The sequence below is a fragment of the Penicillium mononematosum genome (genome assembly GCF_028829835.1).
Source record: "Penicillium mononematosum strain IBT 11891 chromosome Unknown utg000002l:1.0-8112719.0:1.0-8118358.0, whole genome shotgun sequence".
Lineage (NCBI taxonomy): Eukaryota > Fungi > Ascomycota > Eurotiomycetes > Eurotiales > Aspergillaceae > Penicillium > Penicillium mononematosum.
The window spans coordinates 1,515,979-1,543,128 of record NW_026643272.1 but is presented as its reverse complement, the minus strand read 5'-3'; the positions used below and the strand labels follow the sequence as shown (position 1 = coordinate 1,543,128).

Below are 27,150 nucleotides of genomic sequence, written 5' to 3'. Positions count from 1 at the left end.
GATGGCAAGCTATTCTATTGCACCGGGCTTCTTCGGAGCCAAGGCCTGCGGGAGTCAATTCAGACGTCCAATAGAACAAATCAAGAAGAACAGGGGGATGAAACAGACACTTGAGAACAATATTGGCGTTGGGGCTTGAGTTCTATCGTTGGAAGAAGAGACATTCTAACAATCGAAAGAGATTATTGGAGGAGATGAGGGTTAAGTTGGATCACATGGACTTTTCAGCCACCCGCGGACATTCCCATACAATCTCATACACTCTACTTGATTCAATGTTGTCCTTTATTCTCCAGTTGGATTTAATTGAATGTACTTCAAGAGATGTGATGTGATTCGGAAAGACTGCCGAAGTGTGTTAGCTGCATGCGGGCCGTCATCTGTCAATACAAAAGAGTCTGATGCGTCAAAAGTGGAGAGCTTAGGCAGACCTTGATTTCAATAATTGCGCAGATATATATATTTCTTTTCCATAATGTCCACGGACCTTCGGCTGATGTTCTATAGTTCTATTGGGCGTCTGCTCAGGCAGCCTTCACATACATCGCGGCAATCTTCATAGGGAAAAGGTGGCGATGTAAACTGGTGCATTCTGAAGCCAACCGCATCCTCGTATACTTACAGGGGAGAAAAACTTGTTAGACGATAAAATGAAAAAAAAATATTGAAGTGAACAGAAAATCTATTCCAAGGAAACTCGTATTGTACAAATAAATCCACACTGGCCTTTTTCCCTAGGTTCTCGCTGCAATACATGAATTATGGTTGTCGTGATACAAGAACCCAAATGAAAAAGAAAACAAAAGGGGGAGAAAAAAGACAACGCTGGGAAAAGAAAAAAAGAAAAAGACATTTTTGCGCCTGATCAGCTGCACATATTTACGCAAAGTTGTCAGACCGGTCAACCCAGATGTCTTCGAGCTCGGCAAAGTTTTGGAAGTGCAGGGGACGGTGCTGGTCATCGTAGAACTTAAGCGGGGTGTCAATCTTGACGTAGATAGGTCTCTTCTCCACGCTACCAAATGAGCTGCCCATAAAGCTATAATTCCAGACGTTATCCTCGGGCACAAGGAAATAGCCGCGGATCTTGTCACTGAGGAGCAGCTGACACTTCTCACCCATGTTGGTGGAGAAGCCTTGAGGCTGATCCGAGGTTGTGTCCTTGTTCTCTGCACCCCACTTGTAGCCCGCCGGAGTGAGACCCCAGGCGGCAAGCGAAACGGATCCAGGAGTGAAAGAGACGGTCATGGTCACGGTCCTCTTATCCCACGAAGGATGGGCGTTCATGAGCCGTGCGTGATGTGTGACATCTGCGGCAGGCATGTACGGCGGCTCATTGCCAGACACTGTATGGATGATACCAAGCGGCTCCAAGTTTTGGAGATAGTCGTGCTGCGGCAACTGGTGTGGCAGCTGGACGTCCCGGGTGTTACCCACTTGTGGAATCATGACAATGGTGCGGACCTCCTTGACCTGATCATTGTCTGGGGGAGAGCTACCGTAAATGTAACCCGTGACCTGCACTCGAAGATCGGCGATGGTGATGAATCGCTTGAGGACGTTCTTAGGCATGATGTAGGTGTAGCCTTCATCCCGAATGTCGTCAGAGGAGACATAGATGTTGTTGGCCCTCGTTCGGAGGTTGGAGGTCGCAATCGCACGAGTACGCCACTCTGTCTTAGAAGCAAATGATTGCTGCTCGTACTGAGAGGTAGTGGTAACGACAATGTCCTCACCACGAGCGTTCTGAGTCTTGGTCGTCACAGCAGTGAGCTGTTTCTGCTCTTCTTGCTGCTTCTCGATCTCCGCCGCCTGCTGTCGCTGCAGGGAAGGTGCACTAATCTCCATACCCAGGATAATATCACGAACTTCGCTACTGGTCAAGCTCTGCACGTTGACGTTGTTCTTCTTGCCATAGTCGTTCAAGATCAGATCACGCAATTGCACTTCGACCTTGATCCAGTCCTCATCAGACAGGGACGGCCAGATGTGGTGTTCTTGGGTGATAACGGTCTTGTCGGGCCGAAGAATGATCTTGGCTTTATCGATATTGACGTGAAGAGCCCGAAGGATGAGAATGAGGCGAGAGAAGGCAGTGTACGGGGAAATAGACTTGAGCCACTCGTCATACAAGTTGAAAAGTACCATCTGAGGCTCGGTTGCACGGAGAATCATATCGGCCAGCTTCTCGACCTTCATGGCGGCCTGGAAGGGCAGCTGGAGCTCAGAGGCACGAATGGAGATGTTAGGGAAATCGAGTAGGTGGACCTCGAGAGGGTCAAGAAGACCCTTACGGGTGACAATAAGCTGCTTCGGTTGCTCTTCCACAGGGAGAGACCGAATGAGAGCTGCAACTTCTTCGGCTGTCTTCCACTTGGCCAACTGACCCAGACGCTTTTGGCCTGCCCAGACACTGGTGTGGATGATCTTCAGGAACAGTTGTCCAGTCCGAGGGTTGAAGATAAAGATTGCACCGTTAATGGGCTTCGTAGTCAAGTTACCCTCAAAGGTCTTGTGGATCGTGACGCGGTAGACGTTAGTGTCATCGATGAAGAGCTGGATCTGTGGGCTGAAGAGCTCGGAGTAGTTCTGAGAATTGAGGAACTCCTGGCTGCTCTCCGAGGCATAGAGCTGGAGACCCTTGCGGATACGCTCACGCAAGACATACAAAGCTGGGTTAGCTTTCATGATCTTAGCCATAGCCTGCTGAACCAGAGTCTTGAGGCCTGGGAAGTACTGTCCGTAAGCCGAGAAGAGGTTGTATGCAAGATCAACGCCAATCATCAATCCAGTGGCGGAAGGATAGATACTCATGCTGTCCGTGGTGTAGTCGAGGTACTTAGCACGAACGTACCGTTCAATGTCGTGAGAATCGTAGTCACCATATCTAAGCTGCACGTCGATCCAGAACTTGTTTGTTGTGGTCGGCTCGTAGACGTCCTTGGTATCGAACACGAGGGAAGGTCGGGTGACATTCCATTTGTTCGTCGCGAAGAGCAGGATATCCGCACAAGAGCTGTTCATCTTGTAAGACTTACGTGGGTGAATAGTCTCCTTCTGAACGGCCTCGATGCCAAGCTGCTCCAATTCCTGGTCCAGGACTTGACACAAGTCCATGACGACCGATTCGTGGATCTTCTGCCACAGATGGGCACGGAAAATCTGAATCAACGAAATCTTCAGGGTGGGAATCTTGCCGTGCAAGAAGATACCGGTCAAATCGAGTTGTACCTGGAAACCAACGTAGACGTTGGCGCGGTTGATGGTCGGCGACCACCAGAGAGTGAACCGACGGTTGGGAATCTGGTTCAAACCGGATCGCTGAGCGTTGGTAAGCTTCTTGAACTTCATACTCTCTTCGAAACCACTGTTGTGCAGGACAAGGTAGTCATGACGCAGGTAAAGCTGATCTTTGTCGACTCGGAAACCAGCCCACTCTGTCTTCTCAGATTCGAGGCTAATTTGCTCGATCTTGAAACTGTGCGTTTGAGCCGAATCATCGGCGCCCTTCTCAGCCCTAGGAGATGTAAAGGCACTATAGAGGCTTCTTTCCTCGGTAGAAAGTGTAGCAAATTCGGCAGCAGTGATCTCCACCGTTTGCTTCTCCACATTCTTGGAACCATCCTCTCTATAAAGCACCAGAATATGGTTCGGCGTCACCACAAGATCTTCTTTCTCACCGCCGATCTTGATGCGATACAGGCGGTCCATGCCATTCACTATGTTGAATGCACGGCGAGACTCCCCATCGGGACCCAGAAGAAGGTCACCTTCGCGCACGTCCTCGACATTGATCTCGGTTCCATCGCATCGCAAGAGACGGGTTCCCTTGGCGAGACACGCTTTCTCCCAGAACAGACCTTCCCAGGATGGGAAAGCTGTTGCCTTGAACAAAGTGTGCTCGAGAATTGTTTCAACACCACCCAATGCTTGGATAACATCAGTGCGGTAAGCATTGAGGTTCCAGAGCTTACCGTCGTGTCGCTGGCTAGTCCACCAGAACGGATTACTCTTCATCAGCTGGTATTGCTTGAACTCAGCGCGGAGTCGGAATCCCTTGTCAAAGCTGAGGGTGCTCCGATCCTTCTGGAAGAGCGTGTTAATACGGGGAAGACCACGATCCCAGCTGTCCTCAAGATCCTCCAACGTCAAGCGGCGGTTCTGCTGCTGGGCTTCCATACGCTTCTGCGAGTATTCCATCCAAACACGCTGAGAGTCAATGAACTCGGCTTCCCAGGGAATGATGTATCGGAAGATATTCGGAATCAATGTTTCCTCGTCATGAGACATACCCGCTCGGAAGTGGGTGATACCAGTGTCGGTCTGCTTGGACCAGCGCTTATCACTGGTGGGGATGAGGATGTGAGATCCCGAGATCATACCAAGACCTCCAAGCTCCTTGGGTGTGTAGAAGACCGCCGGAGGGAAACGAGACGGCATCTTAGAGTTCAGACCAATCTTGACTCGAGTCTGGATCTTTGTTTCACACTTCACGATGGTATCGAGAAGGTTGACAGTCGACACAGCAGCCTCACGGTAGTAAGTGAAAAGAGCAATTAGAGCAGTATTCCACTTGTTGGCGATCTTGGTAAATGTGGTCGAACCAGAGGACATAAGGATTTGTCGGATACGGTTATTGAACTTTTGAACATCCTCTTCAGTGACCTGGAGGAAGGCATGTGCCGTACGTTCCTTGGTGGAGTTGTCTACCAGAGACCAGACACTGTCTTTGACCGAGAACTCCTCGTTCAAATTCCGCATCTTGGGGAGAATCCGGACTTCAAATCCATTCATCGAGAACAGCAAATTGGGGTTGTCCTTACTGTACACGCTGGCGAATGTATCATCCCATTCAATGGTGGTGATGGATCTTGGAAGGCGGTTCTTCATGTCCCAGAAAACAGCACGACCAAGGTTGACATCGTGACGCATCAAGCGCATACGACAATCACGAGGCCAGCACTTCTTATTCTTGTAACCAATGACGTTCTCGAAGTTAGGGTCAGGATTCTCGGTCAAGAACCGCTGGATCAGGTCGCGGGAGTCATCGGCCTGGAATCGGAAGAAGACCCAGATCTTGTCAACGTAACGGGTGTACAGACGGATGGGGTGTCTTGTCTCAGTAGCACGATCTCTGAACTGCAAGAAATCGTTGGGACTTCCGGGAGGACCGGCCATTTCACTGGCTCTCTGCAAACCAAGAAGCAACAAATCGATCATCAAGCCGTAGTACTGGAACACGAAGCCCGAGAATTGCAGACCGCGAATCAGGCCGTAGCTGTTGGTGTGGTTCATGTCCTTGTAGCTGAGCTGAACATTGTTCTTCGAGGTGATGTAGTCAGCCAGGTTGTGGTCCATGATCAAACGGAGCAAGCGATTCAGCAGAGTGATATCAATCTTCTCATAGACCTTGGACAGCTCAGTCTCGATCATCACGTTCGTCTCGCCTTCCGCAGTCTCCCAGACATTGGACAGGTTGTTGATACCCTGTGTCCACTTGTATGTAAGTAGAGGAGGAACCTCAGAGTCGGAGGGCTTGATCCAAGCGGGGAAGAGATGGCGCTGCTCTGCTTGGTACCAAAGGTACTGGTCCAAATAAGCGTCGGTGATCTTTTCGATGGGCTCAATGTCATAGACAGGATTGATGTTGTTGTAGTTGTCGTTCATGTCAATCTTAACCTCCTTGAACGCTCTCTGTGTCAGGAGGAATCGCTTGATTCTCGCCAAGGTTGTACCGGGAGAATCGTAGGCCTGTTCAATAAGAGCCAATTCCTCTCGCTGGGTTTGGTTCAGTCTGCCCTTCACAGAGTAAGATTCGCGCAGCCGCTCGAGTGCAAGGATCAGGATTTTAGTGTCGTGTTTGTAGGAAACACTGGGGAAGGGAATCGGGGAGAACTTTCGAGACTCCAACCAGTGAACCATGGTGGTGTAAATTGCAACTGCCTCTTCAGAGGAAACGTAAGGGCCGTCCTTCAGATAGTTGTGTTGACGCTCTTGCTCTGACTTGAGCCAGAGACGGGTGAGTCGGCCAAGGTTCTTCTTTGCGACAGTCTTGTCAACTGTGGCACCACGGCGAATTCTCTCTCGGTTGTAATGAGCGACAGAGATCCACCAGTCGGCCTTGCTTTTAACATAGCGAAGAATGATGTTCTCAATCGGTGCGGGTAGGCCGGGAACCTTCCATGGGATGTTACTCTTCCAACATCTCCAAGCCTCTGATAGATGCTGCAGAACCACGTTGACCTTGTTTTGCTTAATACCCTCGGGCATCATGTCCATAAGATCGGCCATGACGGAGGCACGCAATTCAAGATCGAAATGAGACTCCACACGCTGCTTGGTGACCGTTTTGGCAACACCCTTGCTGTGACGACCCTCAAACTGACGGGAAAGCAGGTTTCCGAGCCAGCGCTCAAGGAGCGGGATAATACCACGCATGAAGAAAAGCCAAACTCGCCAAGCGGGCGCCCAGAAACCACATCCGGGGCCCTTACCAACGGGACCGGAGTTGAATCGGTAGTAAATCAAGTGTTTTAGATCCTTGCAGGAACGGATCTGGTGCATAAGCTTATACTTGTACCGATACATACCGGTAAGCTGGCCCACGTGGTTGAAGGCATAAAGAATACCATCGGCAAGTTGGAAAGCATCGATGTTACCCAGACGATATTGGACTTGGGCATCGACGATGAGCTTGGTCAACCGGAGAATTTCACGCATCAAGTGGAAAGCATTTCCGAAGCGAGACTTCTTACGCTCCTTGGTGGTCAATGTCTTCACAGGCTTCAAGTTGAAGTTGTAATCAAGATGGAGATAAGTCAAATTCTTGCGGTGAATCAGCAGATTCAGCATGTTGAAACCCTGGCGACAAACTTGCAACCCGGCCTCAACCCAGTCGATCGTTGTTTGCTGGAAGAACTTAGTCGTTTTGAGGGTCTTCAAGAGGTTCTGCTTGCTGTGAGCCTTGGGTGTGCCTTTGTGCAATTCGTTGAGAACGTAGGTCTTGAGCATCTTCTGGTACGAGACTCGGACTTTGACAGGTTGGCCCTGTGGACAGTGCTCCAAGTACCATTGCTTGACCAACGGCACATCCTGTGCACGAACCATCTTGCCAGATCTCTTATCGAATGGGTGAGGGGCCCACCACAGGGCGATGGCGGACGCGGTGTCGGGTGTGTAAAGTTCTTCGTCGTCAAAGAAGGGCTCAACGTCACCCGGAAGCTCAAACTCGTCGTCTTCATTATTGCCAGGCCCGAAGATTTTGTCTTCATGGCTGACGGTGATATTTTTAGGTGCGACGGAGCGGGAGGAGATCGGGTTGATGACGGGGTCGAAATAGAAAGCCGGCAGGTTAGGATCCTCGGTGCGAACGTAGACAACCTGGGGATGGGAGTACCAAGCGACCTTGACACTTCGAGGCAGGGTATTGTAGAGGAAAGGGAAGGTGACCCGGTACTCAGTTCGAATCGGGGCACGGAAGATAATGCGGTCAATGGCGTTGAACTCGCTGAAATCTTCGTCATTAGGATCGATATCTTTGTACAAAGGCTCGAAACGGGGTCCACCAGGAATGGCGACGTTAAGGGCCTTGGCTGTGAAGAAGCTGTTCAAGTCGAACATGTGGTAGTAGTTTTGGTCGACAACATCACTCAGAATCTGGTGACTGAGCCGATGGAGAGTCGCCATCTGGGGAAGAGACAAATTCCACTTCTTGTAGCTCGGACCATTCACGTGGGGGGTATCAAGAAGGGGACGGTGATCGTAGAACCAGTCATAAACTGCCGCATCTTCGACGTCATCCAGTTCCATCTGAATGGGCTCCAACGGTTCAACATCTTCAATGTTTTCGGACCACGAAAGAGGTGGTTCTTCGTCGTCAAATGGGGGAAACGCATCCGCTTGAAGTGTCTGCGGTCACTTTTCTCCCGACGCATGCACATCCACATCGTTGCCCATTGGGCGTGGAAGACAGGCTCGATGACACGCGGTGTCTCATTGACTAGAGTGAGACAACCGTTGACGTGATAAAGCACCTTAACTTCTCTTGCTGACTCCCAAGGCATGGGCATGTTTTCCAATAGCTTGAGGACGGCATGTGGCATGAACTTGAGCGCACCGAGGTAGCTCCGCTTCTCGTTGGTGAACTTCTTCTGCGAAACATCGCCAATATCTCGGACAATCTTTCGCAGATGCTCTGGTGGCATATCAGCCTTTTGTGTTTCGACAAATCCTGCTTTGCGCTTCTCCCCGAACCGATTGCGTTGCGTGCGCAGCCATTCATTTTTCTTCTGCGCAAATTTTGCGACATTTGGGTCGGCCGGCGGCTGGTAGCCCGGGGGCGGCGGCGCCAGTGGCATGGAAGGAGGAGCTGCACCCCATCCTGGAGGTGGAGGAGGGGGAGGAGGCAAAGATGCCATGATGGTGATTGATGGATGGAACCCTCCCTCGTAGAGGTTGTGTTGGCTCCAAGTCGCGTCAAGCCAGGTTGGAGGTCATGTGTAGCAAGACCTGCAGCTAGTAAAAAAGAAATACAACTAAAAGGAAATAGCTGGATGATGGGAAGATGGAAGATTGAGATGCAAACGCGACAAAGATAGAGATCCACGATCCCCTACGCGATGTGACTATCTCTGCTCCTGTCCCCGTCGAACTTTGAGAAGTGGCGGCTCCGACTGGCACTATTCCGCATTGGGACTAGCGCAACCTCGCCAAATCTGCGCTAGCGTCGGCTGAAGCAGAAACCCACACAAACCCATCTCGACATATTTCACTTTGCTTCACGACAACTCCGACAACTGCCGCCCTTGACCAGTTCAAGTACAGTCAAGATGACCAACAACAGACTGCAATACGTGAGTTCTACGAGAAAATCCTGGCCGGAAAATTATTGATCTGACTCTTTTTCGATTTTCAGCGCCGCCGGAACCCGTACGTTTCAAAATTCCCTCACAAAGACTATTCCCTCGAACGACCATGATCTATACGATGATTCGAGTAGCGGGGTGGCCATCACCTTTTCGAAGGAGTTATTGACGGATTTTCTTGCTTTCAATAGGTACAACACGCGGTCCAACAAGGTTCGCATCGTCAAGACCCCCGGCGGTGAGCTCCGTTACCTTCACCTGAAGAAGAAGGGAACTGCTCCCAAGTGCGGTGACTGCGGCATCAAGCTCCCCGGTGTGAGTAGTCCCTCGGCGTCCCTGATGCATTTTTGAACGGTTGTGTGGGATGTGTGCGATTGCGTGTGGGCCAACCGAACGACTCGAAAAAAACTCTGTCTGGGTGGACGGATGTGCGAACAAATGGTCAACCGAAACGCTACAATCTCCATACGACCGTCTCGTTGAATTTTGGGAGCCGGATCGACTAACGATTTTTTTTTAAACCAGATCCCTGCCCTCCGCCCCGCGAGTACTCTCAGATCTCGCGCCCCAAGAAGAATGTCAGCCGTGCCTACGGTGGCTCTCGCTGCGCTGGCTGCGTCAAGGACCGCATTGTCCGTGCCTTCCTGATTGAGGAGCAGAAGATCGTCAAGAAGGTCCTCAAGGAGTCCCAGCAGAAGGCCGCCAAGCGCTAAGCGTGCTTTTTGTCGGTGTTGTCCTTTTACGGTGGAGCGAACGTTATGGGGAAAACGGCTGGGAATGGTTCTCTTAAAACATTAAAGATGAACAGGAACAGCTAGCACGCGAGTCCAAAAAAAAACAAGGCTCGTGGCTAAGCAAATGAATCAATTTCATTTACCTTCATGAGAGATTCCCTGACATGTCCAATCAAGTTGTCTGAAATTATCTCCGTGGTGTCTTTGAATCTGCTTCTCGGATGGAAGCCTCGTACATATCGTGTCTGTTCCCGCCAGCAATCGTGGCACTCGATATCTAGCCGAGATGACGCATTTGGGTAAGTCTATGATGGAGTCGGGCAATATCTTTCAGACCAGCCCAGCAACATCTCGTCTTGGTCTGCACCTGATTTAAACGCCCAGGCTCGGACAAAACGTAGTCGTCGCTCGCTAGAACAATGACGTTCTGTGTTGGCAACCGTAGCCGAGTGTAGTTCGCCTAGTCTCCGGGGCTGAAATACTTAGGTGTTGATCTCAGTTAAAGCTGCGCTAGTAGCCTTCATATGTACATTCTACGCGGGATTACGACCCCACATGGTCTGGTCAATTGATCTAGGCCTTCCAAGGTTGCTTTTATGGATGTGATTAAGCCAAGCCAGGCCAACTCACAACACGCAGTATAGTAACCCTAGGTGGCCATTTTCCTGCAATAGAACAAGATACTATGTAACTAGCTGCGGGTCTGTATGGTGCCTGGTAGTTCGGGCTATCACGGCTCTTATTGCATCAATGTAGGTAGGTATATGTATGTATTGTGACTACGTAGATTAGAGCTTCGGTATTCACTATACCGAAGCTCATCGCCAAGCTTTAAGGCAATAGAAGATCCTGCTAGGGGCAGAGTACTAAGGACGGGAAATCACGGAGTCTCAGTATGTAGTTCTCGCAACTAGCACCTAAGACATTATTCCCAAGCTACCAAGTGCGAAACCGAAATTTCACCCTTCACCGGACGCGAATGAGCTCATCACTTCCATTATAGCGATCTACAAATCAACGTAAGTAGGCAGATGACATTATCTATGCCATAAGCAACTGTACAGTGCAAGCTATAAACCCAATGCTTGTCCTGACTAGGTCGAGATCGACCAAGTAGTGGTCATCTTCGTTAAAGCAACTGCACCTCGTGACCTCGGAAGCGTAGCTGAAAGGGGTACATATATCCCCTTACTATGGACTATTGCTAGTTACAGACCGTAGAATTTTGTGTTAATGTTATTCTGGGGGGTCTTTTTGTCCGCAGATTTGTCCACTTCAGCAGACGGCGGATTGAAACCCCGGCCAGTCATGCGTTAGCTTCAGAGTTAAATAACACCGCTTGTTGGCAAGGCTCTCGGACCCTTTACTGTGGAATACCTCATCTAGTTTGAGGATATATTTCCCAAAAGTGGTGTCTGCAAAAGAATCACCTCAAACCATACGTAACATGTTATTTGTACCTAAAATACATGGATATATCTATGGGGCACGGGAATTGCAATAAAAAGAATCGTGTTTGTTGCACTATACTATCGGAAATCAGTTGAAGAAAAAGATTATAAACTATGTACGTATGTACATATACTCCGTATAGCGGCATAGTTGCATATATTCTTGAGTGCCGATATCTTGAACTGCTCTTTTGGGCAGGAGCTTCATCCTGCACGTCCTTGTGCCTTGACCTCCTCGAGGCTGCAGATGAGATTGGTTGAAGATACACTAGATTTCTTACTAACCTATGGCCATGTCTATCATTCTAAGTAAATGTACTGCTTTAAGGTTCAAACAAAAGTAAATATAACTTAGAGCATGATGCTCGGATGATCTTGTAATTGCTATCAGTCAACATATAACATGTGATGAACAATATAATCTCCTCCCTAAAGGAGATCTAGTATCTCTGCACCATCTAGTCTACACTAGCTCAATATACAGCAAAAGAAGCTAAAGGTGTACCAATGAAGATCGATCCCTCTACTTCCATTGTTTTAGTAAGTGCGTAACGCATATGTAAAGTACGTGGCCGCTGCGATTCGTTCAATTCCCGGTGGTTGAAACGCCAGCCAATAGAATGAATCACCGGCCCGGATCCGAATGTCTTTTCTTTTAACTTTTACTGTGAAAAAGCAAAGAATGAGGAATTTTCGCCGCCTCCATGATACCCGGACCCGGGGATGCGGATGACAACAGACAATGGGATCGGCCCAAGAGGCGGTCAGGCGATTATCCTGTGTCGCATCCCTAAAACTACTCACTCCGAGTGTTAGTGCTTATCAAAGGGAGCTCGAGCGTGTGCAGAATTGACAGCTGTGGAACCGGGCCGTTCCATCCCACAAACGCCCAACGGGCGAGGTTCGTGCGGTTTCTATCGAACGGAAAGTCAAAATACAAAGTAAAATGACTGCTAATACTACACTCTATATAAAATGCAACATCCCTCCCAGAGGCTGTCAACATAACCTATACCGTGAAGAGAAAATCCCCGGTAACTAGATACCGGGATTTGCAGACATATCCCGGATTCCAGCAGGCTGGGCAACCTATCGGCTATTAAGTACACACATATCAAGTGCCATTTACGTACCCGCACCTATTGATACCATGCAGGTCAAAAATTAAAGAGATCTACGGAGTATGTACCCCCCTTTCTCCCGTTCCCGTTTGCCTTTCCCGGATAGTCTAGTCGATAGATCAGAATTGAAGGAGGAACCCGGGTTGGGCTTGATATTCGACACATATAACGTGATCTTCTCGGGTCCGAATCGAACGGTGGGGCTGTGCCTGACGGTGCTCGGACTTAGAATCGAGACCATTGATACTGGCTGCCTTTACCCTGCATGGAGACCTCTCCACAAAGATCAGTATGAAGATCTGTTTTGGACATGCATTACGGGAATACACGTGACATATGGGTATAGACATCAAAAAGGAAATTAAAGCAAAACAAAACAAGGAATGAAAAAGGAGACCAAGGTATAGAGTATATTGAATGTGGGATGGGGATACAGCTTCCGAGGGACATTGTCATCATCGCATGAGGCGCGGCTCCTCCTACTGGCTGATTGGGCTCATCGCTAGTCTAATAAGGCTCACCGTAAGAGCTCAGTTCCCTTAACAAAGAAAGCTAGCGATGCCACTATACGATTGGCAACAGTCCAGGACGTACATCCGTCGGTTGGACGGCCATGTCCACCTTCAATGTGTAGCTAATAACGAACAGCCACTCAAGGTTTGGGTCACTAATTGAGCTGCAGACTGTCACGAGAGGGTCTCATACCCTGTTTGGCTTAGGGAAGGGTCCAAGCGGACATTAAAAAAAGGGAAAAGAAAAGGGATATTTAGGACATTAGTGTACACACTAAGTCGGCAGCTGTATGTAACCCCCGTATAACAGTCTGTACCCTGGAAGCAGGTAAGGTTAGATTTAATGATAATATCAAAACTCGCTCTAGAGTACTCCGTAGTCCCCTTGAATTCAACCTTCAATTTGAAAAGAATTTGAGCGTCTTACCCAGCATATAACAATATAAACCTTGGAGTAAGTGACTGTCGGCACGGCCCGTAAGGGAGCTTCGGAACTCAACCTTAGATACTGGCATATTCAGCCGCGTTGTGAACGGCATTGCAGCTGCCTGTATTACGGCGCACAAGTATATAGTACTGACTAATGCGAGTGTCTCCTTTTACAGCACAAAATTTACTATGCACGCTCCACGGATGCAAGTTGCCAATACCCTAGTGGTATCTTTCCTGTATAATCCATACATGGGGAATGGTATACCACCTGCACATCTGCAAAAACAGCGATAATCCATAAAAGATTCCAGGAAGCATGGACCACGTTGCGAATGTCTCTCCTTTAACTGGTGTCATTGCCGATCTCCCAATTACACGAGCCTGTCATAGCCACAACACTGCACTACGAAACCTAATTACTACATAGAGAAGCGTCCTCGTGAGAGACAATGCGTGACTTAGAGAAGGGAATCGATAATGCAAGGTAGTATGTTATTATGCCCTAATTATAACATATAGCATATCTACAATTGAGCTCCTATATCTCGTCTATAATCTCCCCAGTGTTGATATACTTGGGAATATACCCTAGTAAAAAAGTAAAAATAAGGTCTGTGCCCTCCCCACGATCTCTTAGCTGAAAACAACGTATCAAATCCCGACTTCCTGGGACACCGACAAAAGGGGAAGTGGAGAATGACAGGGAGGCAAAGATAATCATGGGAAAGGCAACGTGCAGCTGCCGATACTGCCGATGCCGCCAAGGATGTCCGCGTCACCCCCAGCACCCTGGCCTACTGCATCAGTTAGGAGAGTAATATAGCGGGGTGTTGGTGGGGTTGCTCAGCGTAGCTAGTTAAGGACAGGACCCGGGTGTCAAGAGAGACTAAAGAAGACTAACAAAGAGAAAGAGAAAGCATGCTGGTGGTCGACAAGTTTTCCTTTTCCTATGGTTGGAGGCTATTCCTGTCACTTGAGACACCGCTGTACAAGCATATGAAGCATTGTCAGCAGCACAGCAGGTGGTCCATGCCACGAGAACAATGCCCATGCATTAGCAGGAGTCATTGTTTATCCGATACAGAAACCCAGGGGCTCAGTACGGAGTAGCTGAGGTGTGAATATTTCCATTTCTTGGCATTGTTCATGCCCAAAATTACGATGTACATTTGTAACGAACCAAATATATGTGGGACTTGAGAGAAGGCCAAGATACATGCCTATACTATACTCCATAAGACCAAGCCTATTCTAAGGTTTAAGTTAAGATGATGTGCACAGAGAACCATGGTTGACGCTATCTCCGGCTTTGTGATAGATCTCGATTAGACGCCGAGGACAAAGCTCACACTAACTAACTTATGGTACATTTGAAAAGAAAATATGTTGCTTATGCCAGAATAACTGAAAAAAGGTAGAAGAAAATATTGAAAAAAAAAAGCAAAGTAGATAATGCGAACAAGCGGGAAAGAAAAAAAAGGTAGATAGATCTCCTTTGCCACGAGGCTCCATGGAACGCCCAATACATTCTGAATTCAAAATAGCAAATAAATGGGACTTCAAATAACGCCATGCCTCTAGTGTGTCCAATGGCCAACGTGGCCTCCACCAATGACCTGAAAAATCGCAAGGAAAAAAAAAGGCGTGTGAAAAACCAAACCCGAGAAAAAAGCAGCATGAGCATGCACGTCGGGTTCTCCGGGCTTTTTCATCACTGAATCATGCTCCATCCCCTTCACCACACCTCCCCCTCCCATTCTTTTTCGGTGGCTTAGATTCCTTTTTTCGAATCCCATGCTGATGATCGACCGGGACCTTCGAGTGGGTCCTGGACCCTGTTGGAGCCCGACTCTGGAACATACCAATCATGGTTATGGCCCACGTCGAATGCCTGTCCTGTTTCCGCGCTATCAACGAAGAGCGTGTTGCCTGGTATCATGGGGGTGCATCCGACAACAGGGCCCGTGGGGCGCTGCATGTAGCTTTGCATCGCTGGAAGGCTCGTGGGACCGTATTCATGTCCCAGGCTAGGGTTCGTGCTGATCATATGCTGGTGATGGTGATGATATGCTTCGGCGCGCTCGCTATGGGGACTGTCCGTGCTGCGTGATTTGACAACCTTCGTGGCATGGACCCCCTTGGACTCCGATGGCTGACGTGTGGGGCCACGATGGCCGAAGTTCACTCCTTTCTTTTGGAGCTGGAGCTTGCGGTAGCGGGTAGTCGATTGGATGCCTCCGCTGTGGATGGCTTCCGGTGTCAGCCTCCAGAAGTTCACTGCTTTTTTGCCTGGTCCAACTTCTTCCTTCACTGCTTCGAATCCCTAGAGTTAAAGGTTAGTATTGGTACCAAATATAGCAGACGTCGAATCAAACATATGGCGACGGTGAACTGAAAGAATGGGTTACGAAAAGTGAGAGTTACCGCGTTCATCGAGAGATTATGGCGAATACTGTTCTGCCAGCCCTTTGTGTTCGGGTCTCTTGCCTTGTCTGTGTTCGCTTCAAACCAGGAGTAAATGCTTTGGAGTTGAAGCTTGTTTCCCGGGGCTTCCTTCAAGGCCTGGTAGATCAGGACAGAATAGGGAGGGTGACCGGGGCGCTCCTCTCTATTGTCGCCAGTGCCTGAACGCGGAGAGAGACGGTCTGCTGTCTGAATCGTCATTGCCGGACTCGAAGCAGCGAGCGACTGCGGGGAGTGGTAGGACGAGACTTCAGAAAGTGGCGACGGCGGGCAGTCTGGAGCGGGCTGAAGATGATCTGACTGAGGATAGTTGTATTGCTGGTCTTTGAAGATATGCGGAGGTTGAAAAAGTGACCAAGCTGGGTGGCTCTCCCCAGCCTGAGGAGCCAATATCTCCAAGGGTGTGCCAGCCATGGTGGGGGTGACAGGTGAGCGGTAGGAATCAAGATATCCGTTTGGATCCCCAACGAGATCCTGAGACAACGGATCCAAGCTGTACTCGTTATCAGAGAGACGAGGAATGCTCATACTCTGATAATAGTTAGGCATGGGAGCTAGCTGGGATCTCCATCTTGCCCAGTCAGGTACACTGAATTGAGGTGGCGCTTCTGGCTGTGACAGGGGACCAAGTCTGGAATCCTGGTCTGAAATTTGCATTCTGTCGAAGTGCTGTGAATGGAATGAGAAATCCATGTTTGGGTAAGGCAGGTGACTTCGATGATAGATAGGGAAATAGAAGAGAAGCAAGAAGGATAAGAGAAGGCAAACGTAAACCTTGGAAGATGAAGAGAAGGAAGAGAGAGAGAGAGATGAGGGAATTAAAATAAGAATAAGAATAAGAAGGGGAAGAGAATAGATGAGAGTGCCTCAAAGGGTGTGTTCAACCTTAGAGGATTTGGAGCGATTTGGAGCTGTATAATTCAATGCCAACGCATCATATTCTTTCTTTTCTCTGCAAATAACCTCATGCATTTTGAACAAAAGACGGTCTGGACCTAAGGGATATTATTATTTTTCCTTTTTCTTGGTATGAAAGGTCTACTCCGTATTTCGAAAAACGCCTTTAGATGCCCAGGTCGTGCAACGGAGATTCATAGTACAGACAATGGTCACTGGTAGGTCAAAGTGGCTGGATCTGGTGCTACAGGCTACATGCTACATGCGACTAGGACGAATGGACTCCTGCTAGAGCCAGAAGGGTATGGTCAAAGGGTCAAATAGTCAAATGGTCAAATGGGAACCTGCAGGGTAAAAAGTTGCCATTCACCTACACCGGCTTCATTCCGGGCCTTCTGGAAGCTAACTGCGAAATAGTGCCGTATTCTACCTTTTGTCTAGTCCAATTGTTTCTTTTTTTCCCCCCATAGCCTGCATCCAACCAGCCGGAAGTCGGGAATACATCGTCCTGCTCCTGCAGGCCGGGATAGTGTCACCAAAAGGATATTCCCAACGTCCCCCGTGTTGCAAGGACCCTGGTAACAGAAAAATAAAAGAAAAAAGAAAAGAAAAAGAAAAAGAGGCAGATAGTGTCTGTACGCTAGCCATGGCCAAGGCGAATGGGATGGATTTGGCTTCCACCCCCTAAAATATTATCATGGTGGAAAAGAAAAAGGTGACAAGGGTAGAATTTAGGAAGCGGTTGGATCAAGCATCGGATATCTCCAGATATCAAGTCCGGCTTATTATGCGAAAACCTTGGGGGGCAATGGGGGAAATGTTTCCAGTCCAATCAATCCAAGTCTAATCTGATTCACTGGGTATCAAGTCACTGGAAAATACACCCCCCCGAACATCTCCCTGCATACATAATCAACTCTCTCCATCCCGATATGGCGCCCATGTGGAAATCGTTGGTTGCGCATGTGTTACTTCCGGTAATAGATCTGAGACAATCTGTTAGTATTATCTTCGTAAAACCAAGAAAAGAAAGCGACTTACCCGTTTGAACTGGAAATGAAGTTGAAGAATTCCCTAAAGGATTACGTCAGTTGAGAAACATCCATGGATGGATCATTTGGTAGTACGGCATACCTTGTCAAATGTACTCTTGAACCCCCTCTCTCGTTTGGCACTATAATCCCATTCTTTGTCGACGATTCGGAACGCCAGGTCTTCATACGGGGGTCCAGCCATGAACCGAATGAGACAGGTGTCTTCTTCACCTGCTTCGGCGGATGACTCGCCACGCTTGCGGCCGTTCTCACGCTCAATCCGGTAAGTTGGGGCCTTGGTCTTGTCGATCAAGTCGGGGTAGAAGATGTTAAATTTGTAACCTTGTACAACCTTGGGTGGCGGGTTGTCATGGTCGTAATGGGTTTGATTGTATTTGTTCCATTCGTAACCCATTTGGACTCGGTTGAAGTAACGCGGCTTTCGAGGCCGATGCTTACCGGCCCATTGAGGTTGCGAGCTCGTGCTCACGGCCTCTTCGCCCGTGAATATTTCCTCATTCTCGCTGACACCCTTGGCGAGCTCCCTTTCATATAGTGCTTTGGTCGCTTGCGAGAAGTCCTCGTTCGGGATGGACGAGAACCGTGTGGATGCAGAGGCCGCGGGGGCATTGGTAGATGTCGGTTTTGACACTACTGCGGAGGACTTCTCTGCAGTACGGTGCCGTAGTGGGACAAAGCCCATACGCAGAATTTTCTGTCGTTCACGTGCCTGTGCGGTTGATTAGCATGTGGTCTGTGATAAATGAGGGGAAGCTCAAAGACCTACCACTTGGTTAAGGAATGCGGACTCGTCCATGATTTCCAAGCTTTTGTCCTCCGGTCGAACCTGGAGCAATGGATCTGGATCCAGGCCTTCAAACTCGGCATGACTTGTTGTTTCACCTGCAATGACCACGGGAGCAAGAGGCGCTAGTTTTTCCCGGATTGATTCAGCTTCCTGTCTTTGCTGCCTCCTCAGGTCGCGAACACGCTCATCAATAATAGCTTGATAAACATTTTTCAGACTCGCCCTGGCCTTCCACACAGTCAGACTGCGCAGCAGCTCTTCCCAGTAATCTGTATCGATCGGTTCGTTCGAGTTCAACTTGCGCTTCACTTGTACTTCGAGGTTTTGAAGCTGCTCGTAGGATTTCGGGCTTAGTAGTTTGTTGATATCGGCAGCCACAGAATTCAATGCACGACCCTCGGGTGTAACGGTCTTTTGACGATCTCGGCAGATGACTTTCATAGTCTGTAGGATGGACGGTGGTCAACAGGCGAGTTCAGTAGATAGCAGAGAGGGGGAACATTACCTGCCAGAATTCACGGTTCTTCGCGTTTGTCTCCAGGTTAACAAATGTATCAATATCCTTCTCCAAGTCTCGTAGTTGCGTCTGCGATAGTCCCTCAAATACACCGTCCGGGTCCACGACATCCAGATCGGAGTCTGCTATCTCGTCATCCAAGGGATCACGCGTAGGATCGATGATGCGGAGAGTAACCGTCAGCCAGTCGATAGGCTTTGCGCGCCCTTCCTTGACTCGAATCTCTGCCTTCTTTTTGGCCTGCTTGAGCACGAACAAATCCTCCTGCGCGACCCACTCGCGCTCTTGCTGGTCTTCCTGAATCAGGTTGAGCCGGACTTGATCGCGCATGTTGCGAGACTGCTGCGAAGGGCCCGATCTCTCATTGTTCCATCTGCGATCCGAGTCTTGTCTGTCGCGCCATTCTCTGTCGTCCCGACGAGGCTGTTTCTGGGGCTGCCGCCACGAGGATGGCGACCGCGACCTGCTGCGCTTTGTGTCTGGCCGGTCTGGGTATCGCGCAGACATCGTAAAAACTGTATGAATATAACGAGGAGTAAGGACTAGAGCGTAAGTGGCCCGAACGTATGTAATTTGGATGTCGAAGGCGAAGTTAGAAGTTCGGGAGATCAGCGGAAAGTCTAGCGGGCGGCAAACCTTCCCTTATCATCCAGGCAGCTATCCATGAATATGGACGACTTTCACAACTCCCGCATTGTAAATCAACAAGTCACTCAAGCCATGCCTTCAAGATGGCAGCGTCTTCATTTATCCCAGAAGGGATTACCTCCTTTGCTCTTCCAGTATACCTGGTCCCGACAAGGCTATGAAATCCACATAACAGATCTCACCTATATCTGGTCAGAGCGTCTGCCCCGTAAAGCTATCGCCAAGAGAGCAGAGGAAGATGCCACAACGATCGATCCTGGGGAGGACCCAGAACAGCTCGATGTGCTCCTGGAGAAAATCGGAGAAGCTCTACAAAAGGGCAATGAAAGCGCAATCCTAAGCAGTGGAACGCAAACCGACTCCCTTGAAATCACCATAACAGCCACGCTGCCCTCCCCCGCTGAAGCCTCTTAAGTGGTCTTTGAAGTTATCAAAGGAACCCCTGTCGTCATTGACCATTAATCTATTAATTCCGCTACTGAGAGAGGAAGCGGAATGGGAGTCCCGCCAACGTTTACTCTTGAACCAAATCAAACAGAAAGACTATGTACTTGGCAAGTTGTTTGACAAAATGGAAACAATCGGCGTTGACCTAGGGTCTGTGTTTCCTAGTGCGGCAGGATCGCGCACGTCTCGCAAGGCTATCACGCGGTCCGAGGCTGCTAAATTTGTCAAGGGTATTGCGCCGTTTGAGGAACAGACCTGGCTTGCTGAGACAGGAGTATCAGATGGGACAGGGCTAGCTACCAATTTACTCCAGGAGATCTCAGAATTCGGTGATTCTCATGATTTAGATACCTTCACCCGTTCCCAGGGTGAGTGGTGGTATCAACTTCCGAGGCGCTCTGAATTTAGCGCCAGAGAAGCTTCTCCCATCGAAGAGGAAATATCCCGCGACGAAGACAGAAAAGAGCCAATTGATACCAAGCACATCGACGAAGGAGGGGACTCAATGACAAGCAGCGAGGCCGATGAGTTCCAGGTATGCTACGACTTATTCCCAATCACAAATAATAAGTATAGTTTAACCCCGTTCATCTAGCGACAAGAAACTCCTCCCAGACTAAAATCTCGACACGACAAAGGCAAGATATCGCCACCCAAGCAAATACCCAGGAAGAAAAGTCCTGTTCCGCCAGTATTGCCTTCAGAGGAAGATGAAGCCACAGCATCAGACTCTGACTCCGATCTTGAACCACCACCGCGTCAAAGACGACGCATTCCCAGTGTTTCAAGATTGCCAGAGCCCGCCGCACCGCAGACGAAAGCTCGAGAGGCGCCGAAAGTACCGAAGGGTGGATTGGGTAAAATTGGCGGCAAGACCAAGAAAGAAATAGAGCGGCCCTCGCCATCTTCCTCTCCAGCCCCTTCTCCTCCAGCGCAAGTCCAGGAGGCACCAAAAGTACCAAAAGGTGGATTGGGTAAGATTGGCGGCAAGAGCAAGAAAGAAACAGAGCGCCGACCATCGCCATCACCCTCACCTGCCCCTTCTCCCCCAGCGCAAGTTCGAGAGGCACCGAAAAGGCCAAAGGGCGGCTTGGGAGTTATAGGCGGCAAGAAAAAGCAAGCAAAAGAGCCCTCGCCTTCGCCAGCCCCTTCCCCGCCAGCACAAGCCCCCGACTCTCCAGAGGAAGAAAGAATTAGCGAAGACCATGCTCCTACATCATCGACACCAGCACCAGCAGCAGCCAAAGCTAAACGTCCGGGGAAACTTGGCATGATAGGCGGCAAAGCTAAAGCCAAAGCCTCCGAAGCAGGTCGAGACAAGTCTCCACTACCTACATCTGACACGGTGGCGATGTCACCCGAGAAAGCTGCATCTGCTAAACTGAAGGCTGACCGACAAGCTATTAAAAGGGAGGAGTCTCCATTGCCCACATCAGCAGCGCAGAAGATCCCTCCTGCTCCACCTGCAGAGCCGGAGACCGAAGACCAGCGCGCTGATCGGAAGCGTGAGGAACTGAAGAGGTCGATTGAGGCTAAGAGCAAAGCTCCTGCAAAGAAGAAGCGGAGGTTCTAGATGAAGGGGAGCGGGGGTTTTATGCTTTAAAAATGCGTTCGAGTCCTATGTGTGTGTATACAGCACATTCTATCTACATGTAGTACGTGACGATGGAGAAATACACTTGAAGACTGTACACGATAGGCATGTGTTTAATCCGTAGATTGATTCATTGAAAGCATCGCGATTGGGGAATCAAATAGAAGTAGAAGACAAGAAAGGAAGAGAAGACGCACGAGTAAAAACACGCGCTAATAGTAGTACATATGGAACGTTACCCAAGGTTCAAGCTCAGTCCCTCGAAGGAGGACCCGTGCGAGCCGAGGAAGCACTTTCCTTCTCTTGCTCGTTCGGGGTAACAAGCCGCACCCTCTTAGGCGACATAGCGCCGGGCGAAACCGGCGTTGGAGAAGAAGTATTGTTTGTCGAAGTGACCGGGCCAGCACCGCTGCCACCGGTGGCAGCGGCAACGCCAGCAACGCCCAACATGCCGCGGACTTTTTCGACGGCCTTGCTTTCACCCTTGGTCCAGGGATCACGCTTGACGAGCCCGACACCTGCGGAGCGACTAGCAGAGTCACGACGCTTGGATTCCGCCTGCAGGGCTTGGCGGTTTAGTTCGCGACGTGGGCCAGGCCCACAGTCATGCGAGCAGCCGGCTGTGGCACACCCACCTTCACTGGTTGAGATGTCGACGAGCCAGGTTGTGATGCAGGCTAGATGGCCGCCGTGGCCGCAACCTTGGCACCACGTCCAGAGAGCAGAGCCTTTGGGCCGAGGTACAGTGAAGGGCCCGAGAGTCTCGATCTCGGACGCTGGGACGGGTTCAGTGGGAACTGAGGATTGTGCCGAATGGTTTGACGTGGTTTCGGAGTCTGGGTCGGGACTCGTGACGGTATATGAAGTGAGTAATCGGGTTTGCTGCTCTGAAACCCATTCTGGAGGTGGATCAAGGCTCATGCAAATAGAACATGGTGCTTGAGGTGTGCTGCAGCGATAGCAGCGGCTGTTATCTTGGGTGGGATTTTCAAAGGGTCGCTGACACGTGTAACAGTAGACGTTGATGAATGAATCTGTCTGAGCGTATTCGTAGACGGCAGGATATGTTGATACACAAAATAAGCGGAGCTCTGCTGCCTCGAGGTCCATCGAGTGCCGAATAAGGTGCTCATTGTAGGTTTTGAAGACCGTTTCGCATTCTTCATATGGCAGAACTTGTTCGCAGTCCCGAAAAAGAACGTGCAGCTTGTGGAGAAGATGGGCCGCAGCCTGGATGTCGACTAAGCTACTGCTGCTGTGGTAATATCGAACTGATTCTTTCAGAATCGCTTCAATACCCCATGGTTTCAAGTCTGTTCCGTCTGGCGTGAGTGGGATCTGGACTCGGGAGGTACCGCCTATTGAACATGGCATGGTGTCGGGGTAGGGTGTATCATCTGGTGGGAAAGATTGCTGTCTTTCAAGGGGGGTTGATTCTGTGATCAAAGGGGGAGGGCTCGACGGGCGCTCCAAATGAAGTTGATCAGTCTCTGAGATGACTTGGTTAAAGAGCTCATCCTCAGACTCCTCACGTGTAGAAGCGAGAAGCGATCCTCTCCTCAGCGCTGCCGCAGACTGACCAGCATCCAGAGATTTGGATGCCTCAAATTGTCCAGTAGACGAGAACGACGCACCAATAGACTTGGAGGGGTGCGAACTATCAGTGGATGTAGAGAACATGGGAAAACTCTCCGACGAATCATGTCGACTATAGCGGTCGGTACGAGGAGGCCGATTAGATTCCATTGGCGATTCAAGAGTCAATGGTTTCTTTGGGGAATTGCTTGTAGTCACGGATCGCTGCACGCTTATCCTCCAGTTCCTGGTCATAATCATCCTCGGAATTTTCCTGAGGGGAGTCTGCATGACCACGACGACGCCAATCTGCTTTGCCAGTAATTGCCCGAGGCGCAGACCGTTGCTCTATGTCCAAGTCTTCTTGCATGGGGTCCCATAGATATTTCGATGAATCAGCATCATCGGTTGATGATTGTCGTCCACGCGGCAAGGGTATACGGTCTGACATCCCCCAGCCATTATGATCACTCAAGACTGATGGCGGAAGAGGGTCAATGTCGATCGCCCCATCGCCCAATGAGGGGATTTGGGAATCAGTGCTCGACCACGAGTCTTTCGGGGAGTCGGGCAATGGTCGCGCAAGAGGGGTGGTCATATTCGACGAGCTCTCAGCTTCCGGGACCGCTTCCATGACCCCTTTGAACAACCGACTTTTGACTCTGTCTTGTCGACCATCATCGGGTCGCGGCCTGTCTATCAAGCCTCCATCCTTGGATGACCTGTCTCTCTGACCACCTTTTGTTGGATGATCTCTGGCTCTACGTTCGAGTTCTTGAAGAATAGCGAATTTGACAATTCTCCAAGTCTGGGCCAGTCTAGCCAGGGACACCTCATCTGCACATTCAGCGTTATGGTCCAGTGACTCGATCAAAGAGTTCAGCACGTCGGTCTGCGTTCTATGATCACTGTGCTCATTCATCAACGGTGCATAGTGGCTTGCCAAATACCGGAAGACTGCTGGGTCGTTTGTAGCACCCGGAATACTTGTAATGATCCCCACCTGGCTAGGCGTTGGGGTTGCGAGTTTGGCTAATGCTTGTTCTAGAGGGAGCACAGGTATGAAATCCACTGCCCCGGGTGGAGTACTGCCCAAGGATTTGGATGGTCGAATCGCCGCCGATTTGATATGCCGATTCCGAAGGGAAGTGGCCAAAACAGCTTCATCGAAGATATCATCTGCGGGGCTTTGACTCAGTGATCTCTCACCGGTGCTGTCCTCGTCTTCTTCGGGCCGTAGAAATTCAGCGGCATTGACTCCCAGAGGACGTCGCCTGGGCCTTTGTTGACTGAACGCAACAAACTCGCCATCGGGACTCCAGGCCACGGAGCACATCGGTCGGCGATTGATCACAGTTGGCGCATACCGAACATCGGTCTGGGTAAAGGCCCCGGTCTCGCCGACCGTCCACAAGAGATCCTTGGAGCGCCAGAGCAGATCCGAGGCGGGTGCATCGTACCGATCGAACTCACGGAATGGAATGTGCGGGCGACGGAGATCCCAAAGGTGAACGCGTGGATCTTCTTTGTCGTAGGACGTGACAACTTGAGACGATTGCCATTCCCCCGAGGCAGGAGACTGACCAACCCAAGAAGGAGGCCTCCATCGCACATTTGTGACCGACTGGGGCGTTCGGAATTGGAATGCAGGTTTCTGCCGTCGCTCTGCAGATGAAGAAAAGTCCCAGACCTTCACCTGGCGATCCGTGCCACCACTGACAATGTGCTTTCCATCTGGGTGCCAGTCCACTGCGAAGCATGGGCGATCATGAGCGGCAATTCTCATCAATGGGGCGTTGACCTTCCGATAATCCCACATCTGGATCGCACCGCTGTCTGAAGCAGTTGCAAATATGACTCCATCGTTAGGAGACCACCGGACGTCTCGGATGGCATCGCTATTGCCCTGATACGAATGTTTGCTACCGCACGTGGAAGTTCCCCGATTCGCAGAGGCGGCTCGCAGATCCCACATCCGAATTGTGCCATCTTGACTGCCAGAGAGGAGCCAAGAAGGAAGATGAGGGTTGAAGGCAAGCCTGTGCACCTGGCGGTTGTGACCATGGAATCGACATAATTGGAGGCCGGGCCGCTGTAGGTCGTAAACCACAATCCGACCATTCGCGACTGCAGTTGCGATTATCCGGTCATAGTTACCATGTGACCATTTTACGTCCTTCACATTCAATTGGTCCTTGTGTGGCATCGAAACGCCCGCATCATGGTGGGTAGATGCATAGCTAATGACTGCATTGCGGATATTGAATTCCTCTGACGAGCGGTCGGGCGAGACCTGGATGGTTTTGAGAATCTCCTTGCCTGCAATAACCGCATGTGTCCGCTCAGGCGAAATGTCCAAAGCCGTGATTGCGATGCCTGTTTTGTGGGTCACAGTCTGCGGTTCTCCTGGTCTTTACAGAATCATATTAGAAAACAGAAGATTCTATTGGCTCAAATGCAATTCCCCGATCATACTCGCTCCGATGACCAAATGGCGGGGGTGGTGCATCCGTGAAAACAAAGGGCCAAGCAGGGAAGTAGGGGTATCAGAGCGGTGTGAGAATGCAACACTTACAGTGATTTGGATCTGATCGACCGGGGACCATCCACACGACTGCTTTGGGGACTAGGTGGTCTCGAGCCCGAGAAGAAAGGTTGGGCGAATCTAGCAAGGGCATTTGCGGCGCGATTGGAGTACTTCTGTGGCGGAGGTGGAGGAGGGGAGGGATCGTAGATCGCGAACCTGAGAGGTCCGACATCGTTTACAGCCAGGTCTCCATTGTGGCACACGACCACCGAATTGGAGTGAGAAAGATGCGGAGAGTTGGAGATCACCGAAATGCAAGCGGTGAGGGAAATATCCCTGAGGCACCGACTTCGGGACGATCTAAGCCTTACTGTTATCTGACATTGAAGATTGACCATTTTAATATGTACGATATAGTATCACTAGGTTGTTATGCCTCACATATAGGGCACTAGTCAGGTAGTTGTACTTCCTACTTTTTTTTTCCTTCTCTCATCTACTCCGTATGTATTTCTCAAATGCACCTTACCTTTTACCCTTTGAAGGCCATCGGGCCTGAACACATGTTAAGAGCGGTCTAGAAGACAACACATGAGAGAGATCAGATTGGAATATGATCTTATGTATTTTTCTCCGAGGGTAACGTGTCCAAAGACCAAAATACCTACATATATAGTACTATCTATAAAGGAATGGAAGAATGTCTGAGTTGTCTTACCTCGACCGGGGCTTCGGGACGTGAGACACGAAACACATGGGGAAGATATATCCATATTCATACCTAGATAGATCTTCATATGTTGTAGATGACATACAACATACAAAATATACATACATTAGGTATACGAAGAGTACTATGATCAGTGGCCAATCCATATTGAACTGCGCCCGAAAGTGACTAAAAGATACTAAGCAAGAGGCAAAAAATGTGAGACATTCAGCTAATCACATACATCAACAAGTTCAGACAAACCAATCCAAGCTGAAGGTCACACACGGAGAAAAAGAAGAAGAATTTAGATTTGACAGAGCGTTCAGATGATCCCATCATTCATAATAAATTCAATTTTTTTAATTTATCTTGGCAGTTTGGTGAAGTCATTATATGCGCGGATTGTTCTCGATCTATCGATCGACGATCCCATTTACTACCCCCCCCCCTGTTTTTACTCTAGGACGATTTGAACTTCGACCATTGGGCATGAAAGACTTCAGATTAATTAAATTTATATATGGATTTTATAAAACTCGTAGACAAACAAAGTCCTAAAAGAGAACTTGGAGAAAGAAGATATAGATATAAAAGAGACCCTCGGAAGCTCGGGGGAGTTATACCCAGTTGCCCCATTTTTATTTTTTTAGCTGCAGCAACCTGCAATCCACACCGTCATTCCAGGCATTTTATGTTCTAGATATTCTTTATATTTAAACCCTTTTCTTTGCCACTTTTTATACTTGGCCTCAACGAGTTACCCGTGGACCCTTTCTTTTTGAGTCAAGAGAAACCTTAAGGAAGAAGGCGAAAA

General features: G+C 49.5%; 8 protein-coding genes across 8 annotated transcripts; 3 read left to right on the top strand and 5 right to left on the bottom strand.

The window, feature by feature from the left end:
* Positions 1–879: 879 nt before the first annotated feature.
* prp8 (U4/U6-U5 snRNP complex subunit PRP8) lies at positions 880–8,417 on the bottom strand (the record flags this gene model as incomplete). Its single annotated transcript, XM_057289107.1, has 2 exons — positions 880–7,898; positions 7,919–8,417. The coding sequence occupies 2 exons, from the start codon at positions 8,415–8,417 to the stop codon at positions 880–882; spliced, it is 7,518 nt and encodes a 2,505-aa protein (XP_057150309.1).
* Positions 8,418–8,751: 334 nt separating this feature from the next.
* Positions 8,752–9,789, top strand: N7519_002328 (60S ribosomal eL34 domain-containing protein). The gene is made up of 3 exons (XM_057289106.1): positions 8,752–8,852; positions 8,955–9,177; positions 9,390–9,789. The coding sequence occupies exons 1-3, from the start codon at positions 8,829–8,831 to the stop codon at positions 9,575–9,577; spliced, it is 435 nt and encodes a 144-aa protein (XP_057150308.1). The 5' UTR covers positions 8,752–8,828; the 3' UTR covers positions 9,578–9,789.
* Positions 9,790–14,885: 5,096 nt separating this feature from the next.
* N7519_002327 (uncharacterized protein) lies at positions 14,886–16,270 on the bottom strand (the record flags this gene model as incomplete). The annotated part of the gene is made up of 2 exons (XM_057289105.1): positions 14,886–15,437; positions 15,500–16,270. 2 exons carry the CDS (start codon positions 16,268–16,270, stop codon positions 14,886–14,888), a joined length of 1,323 nt encoding a protein of 440 aa, XP_057150307.1.
* A 1,172-nt stretch (positions 16,271–17,442) lies between these two features.
* Positions 17,443–19,340, bottom strand: N7519_002326 (splicing factor cactin; the record flags this gene model as incomplete). Its single annotated transcript, XM_057289104.1, has 5 exons — positions 17,443–17,460; positions 17,516–17,548; positions 17,609–18,238; positions 18,296–18,760; positions 18,822–19,340. The coding sequence occupies 5 exons, from the start codon at positions 19,338–19,340 to the stop codon at positions 17,443–17,445; spliced, it is 1,665 nt and encodes a 554-aa protein (XP_057150306.1).
* Positions 19,341–19,553: 213 nt separating this feature from the next.
* On the top strand, positions 19,554–19,895 carry N7519_002325 (uncharacterized protein; the record flags this gene model as incomplete). Its single annotated transcript, XM_057289103.1, has 1 exon — positions 19,554–19,895. One exon carries the CDS (start codon positions 19,554–19,556, stop codon positions 19,893–19,895), a length of 342 nt encoding a protein of 113 aa, XP_057150305.1.
* A 157-nt stretch (positions 19,896–20,052) lies between these two features.
* Positions 20,053–21,501, top strand: N7519_002324 (uncharacterized protein; the record flags this gene model as incomplete). The annotated part of the gene is made up of 2 exons (XM_057289102.1): positions 20,053–20,463; positions 20,524–21,501. The coding sequence occupies 2 exons, from the start codon at positions 20,053–20,055 to the stop codon at positions 21,499–21,501; spliced, it is 1,389 nt and encodes a 462-aa protein (XP_057150304.1).
* A 273-nt stretch (positions 21,502–21,774) lies between these two features.
* Positions 21,775–23,202, bottom strand: N7519_002323 (uncharacterized protein; the record flags this gene model as incomplete). The annotated part of the gene is made up of 1 exon (XM_057289101.1): positions 21,775–23,202. One exon carries the CDS (start codon positions 23,200–23,202, stop codon positions 21,775–21,777), a length of 1,428 nt encoding a protein of 475 aa, XP_057150303.1.
* A 73-nt stretch (positions 23,203–23,275) lies between these two features.
* Positions 23,276–26,022, bottom strand: N7519_002322 (WD repeat protein; the record flags this gene model as incomplete). The annotated part of the gene is made up of 2 exons (XM_057289100.1): positions 23,276–25,508; positions 25,673–26,022. 2 exons carry the CDS (start codon positions 26,020–26,022, stop codon positions 23,276–23,278), a joined length of 2,583 nt encoding a protein of 860 aa, XP_057150302.1.
* Positions 26,023–27,150: the final 1,128 nt, after the last annotated feature.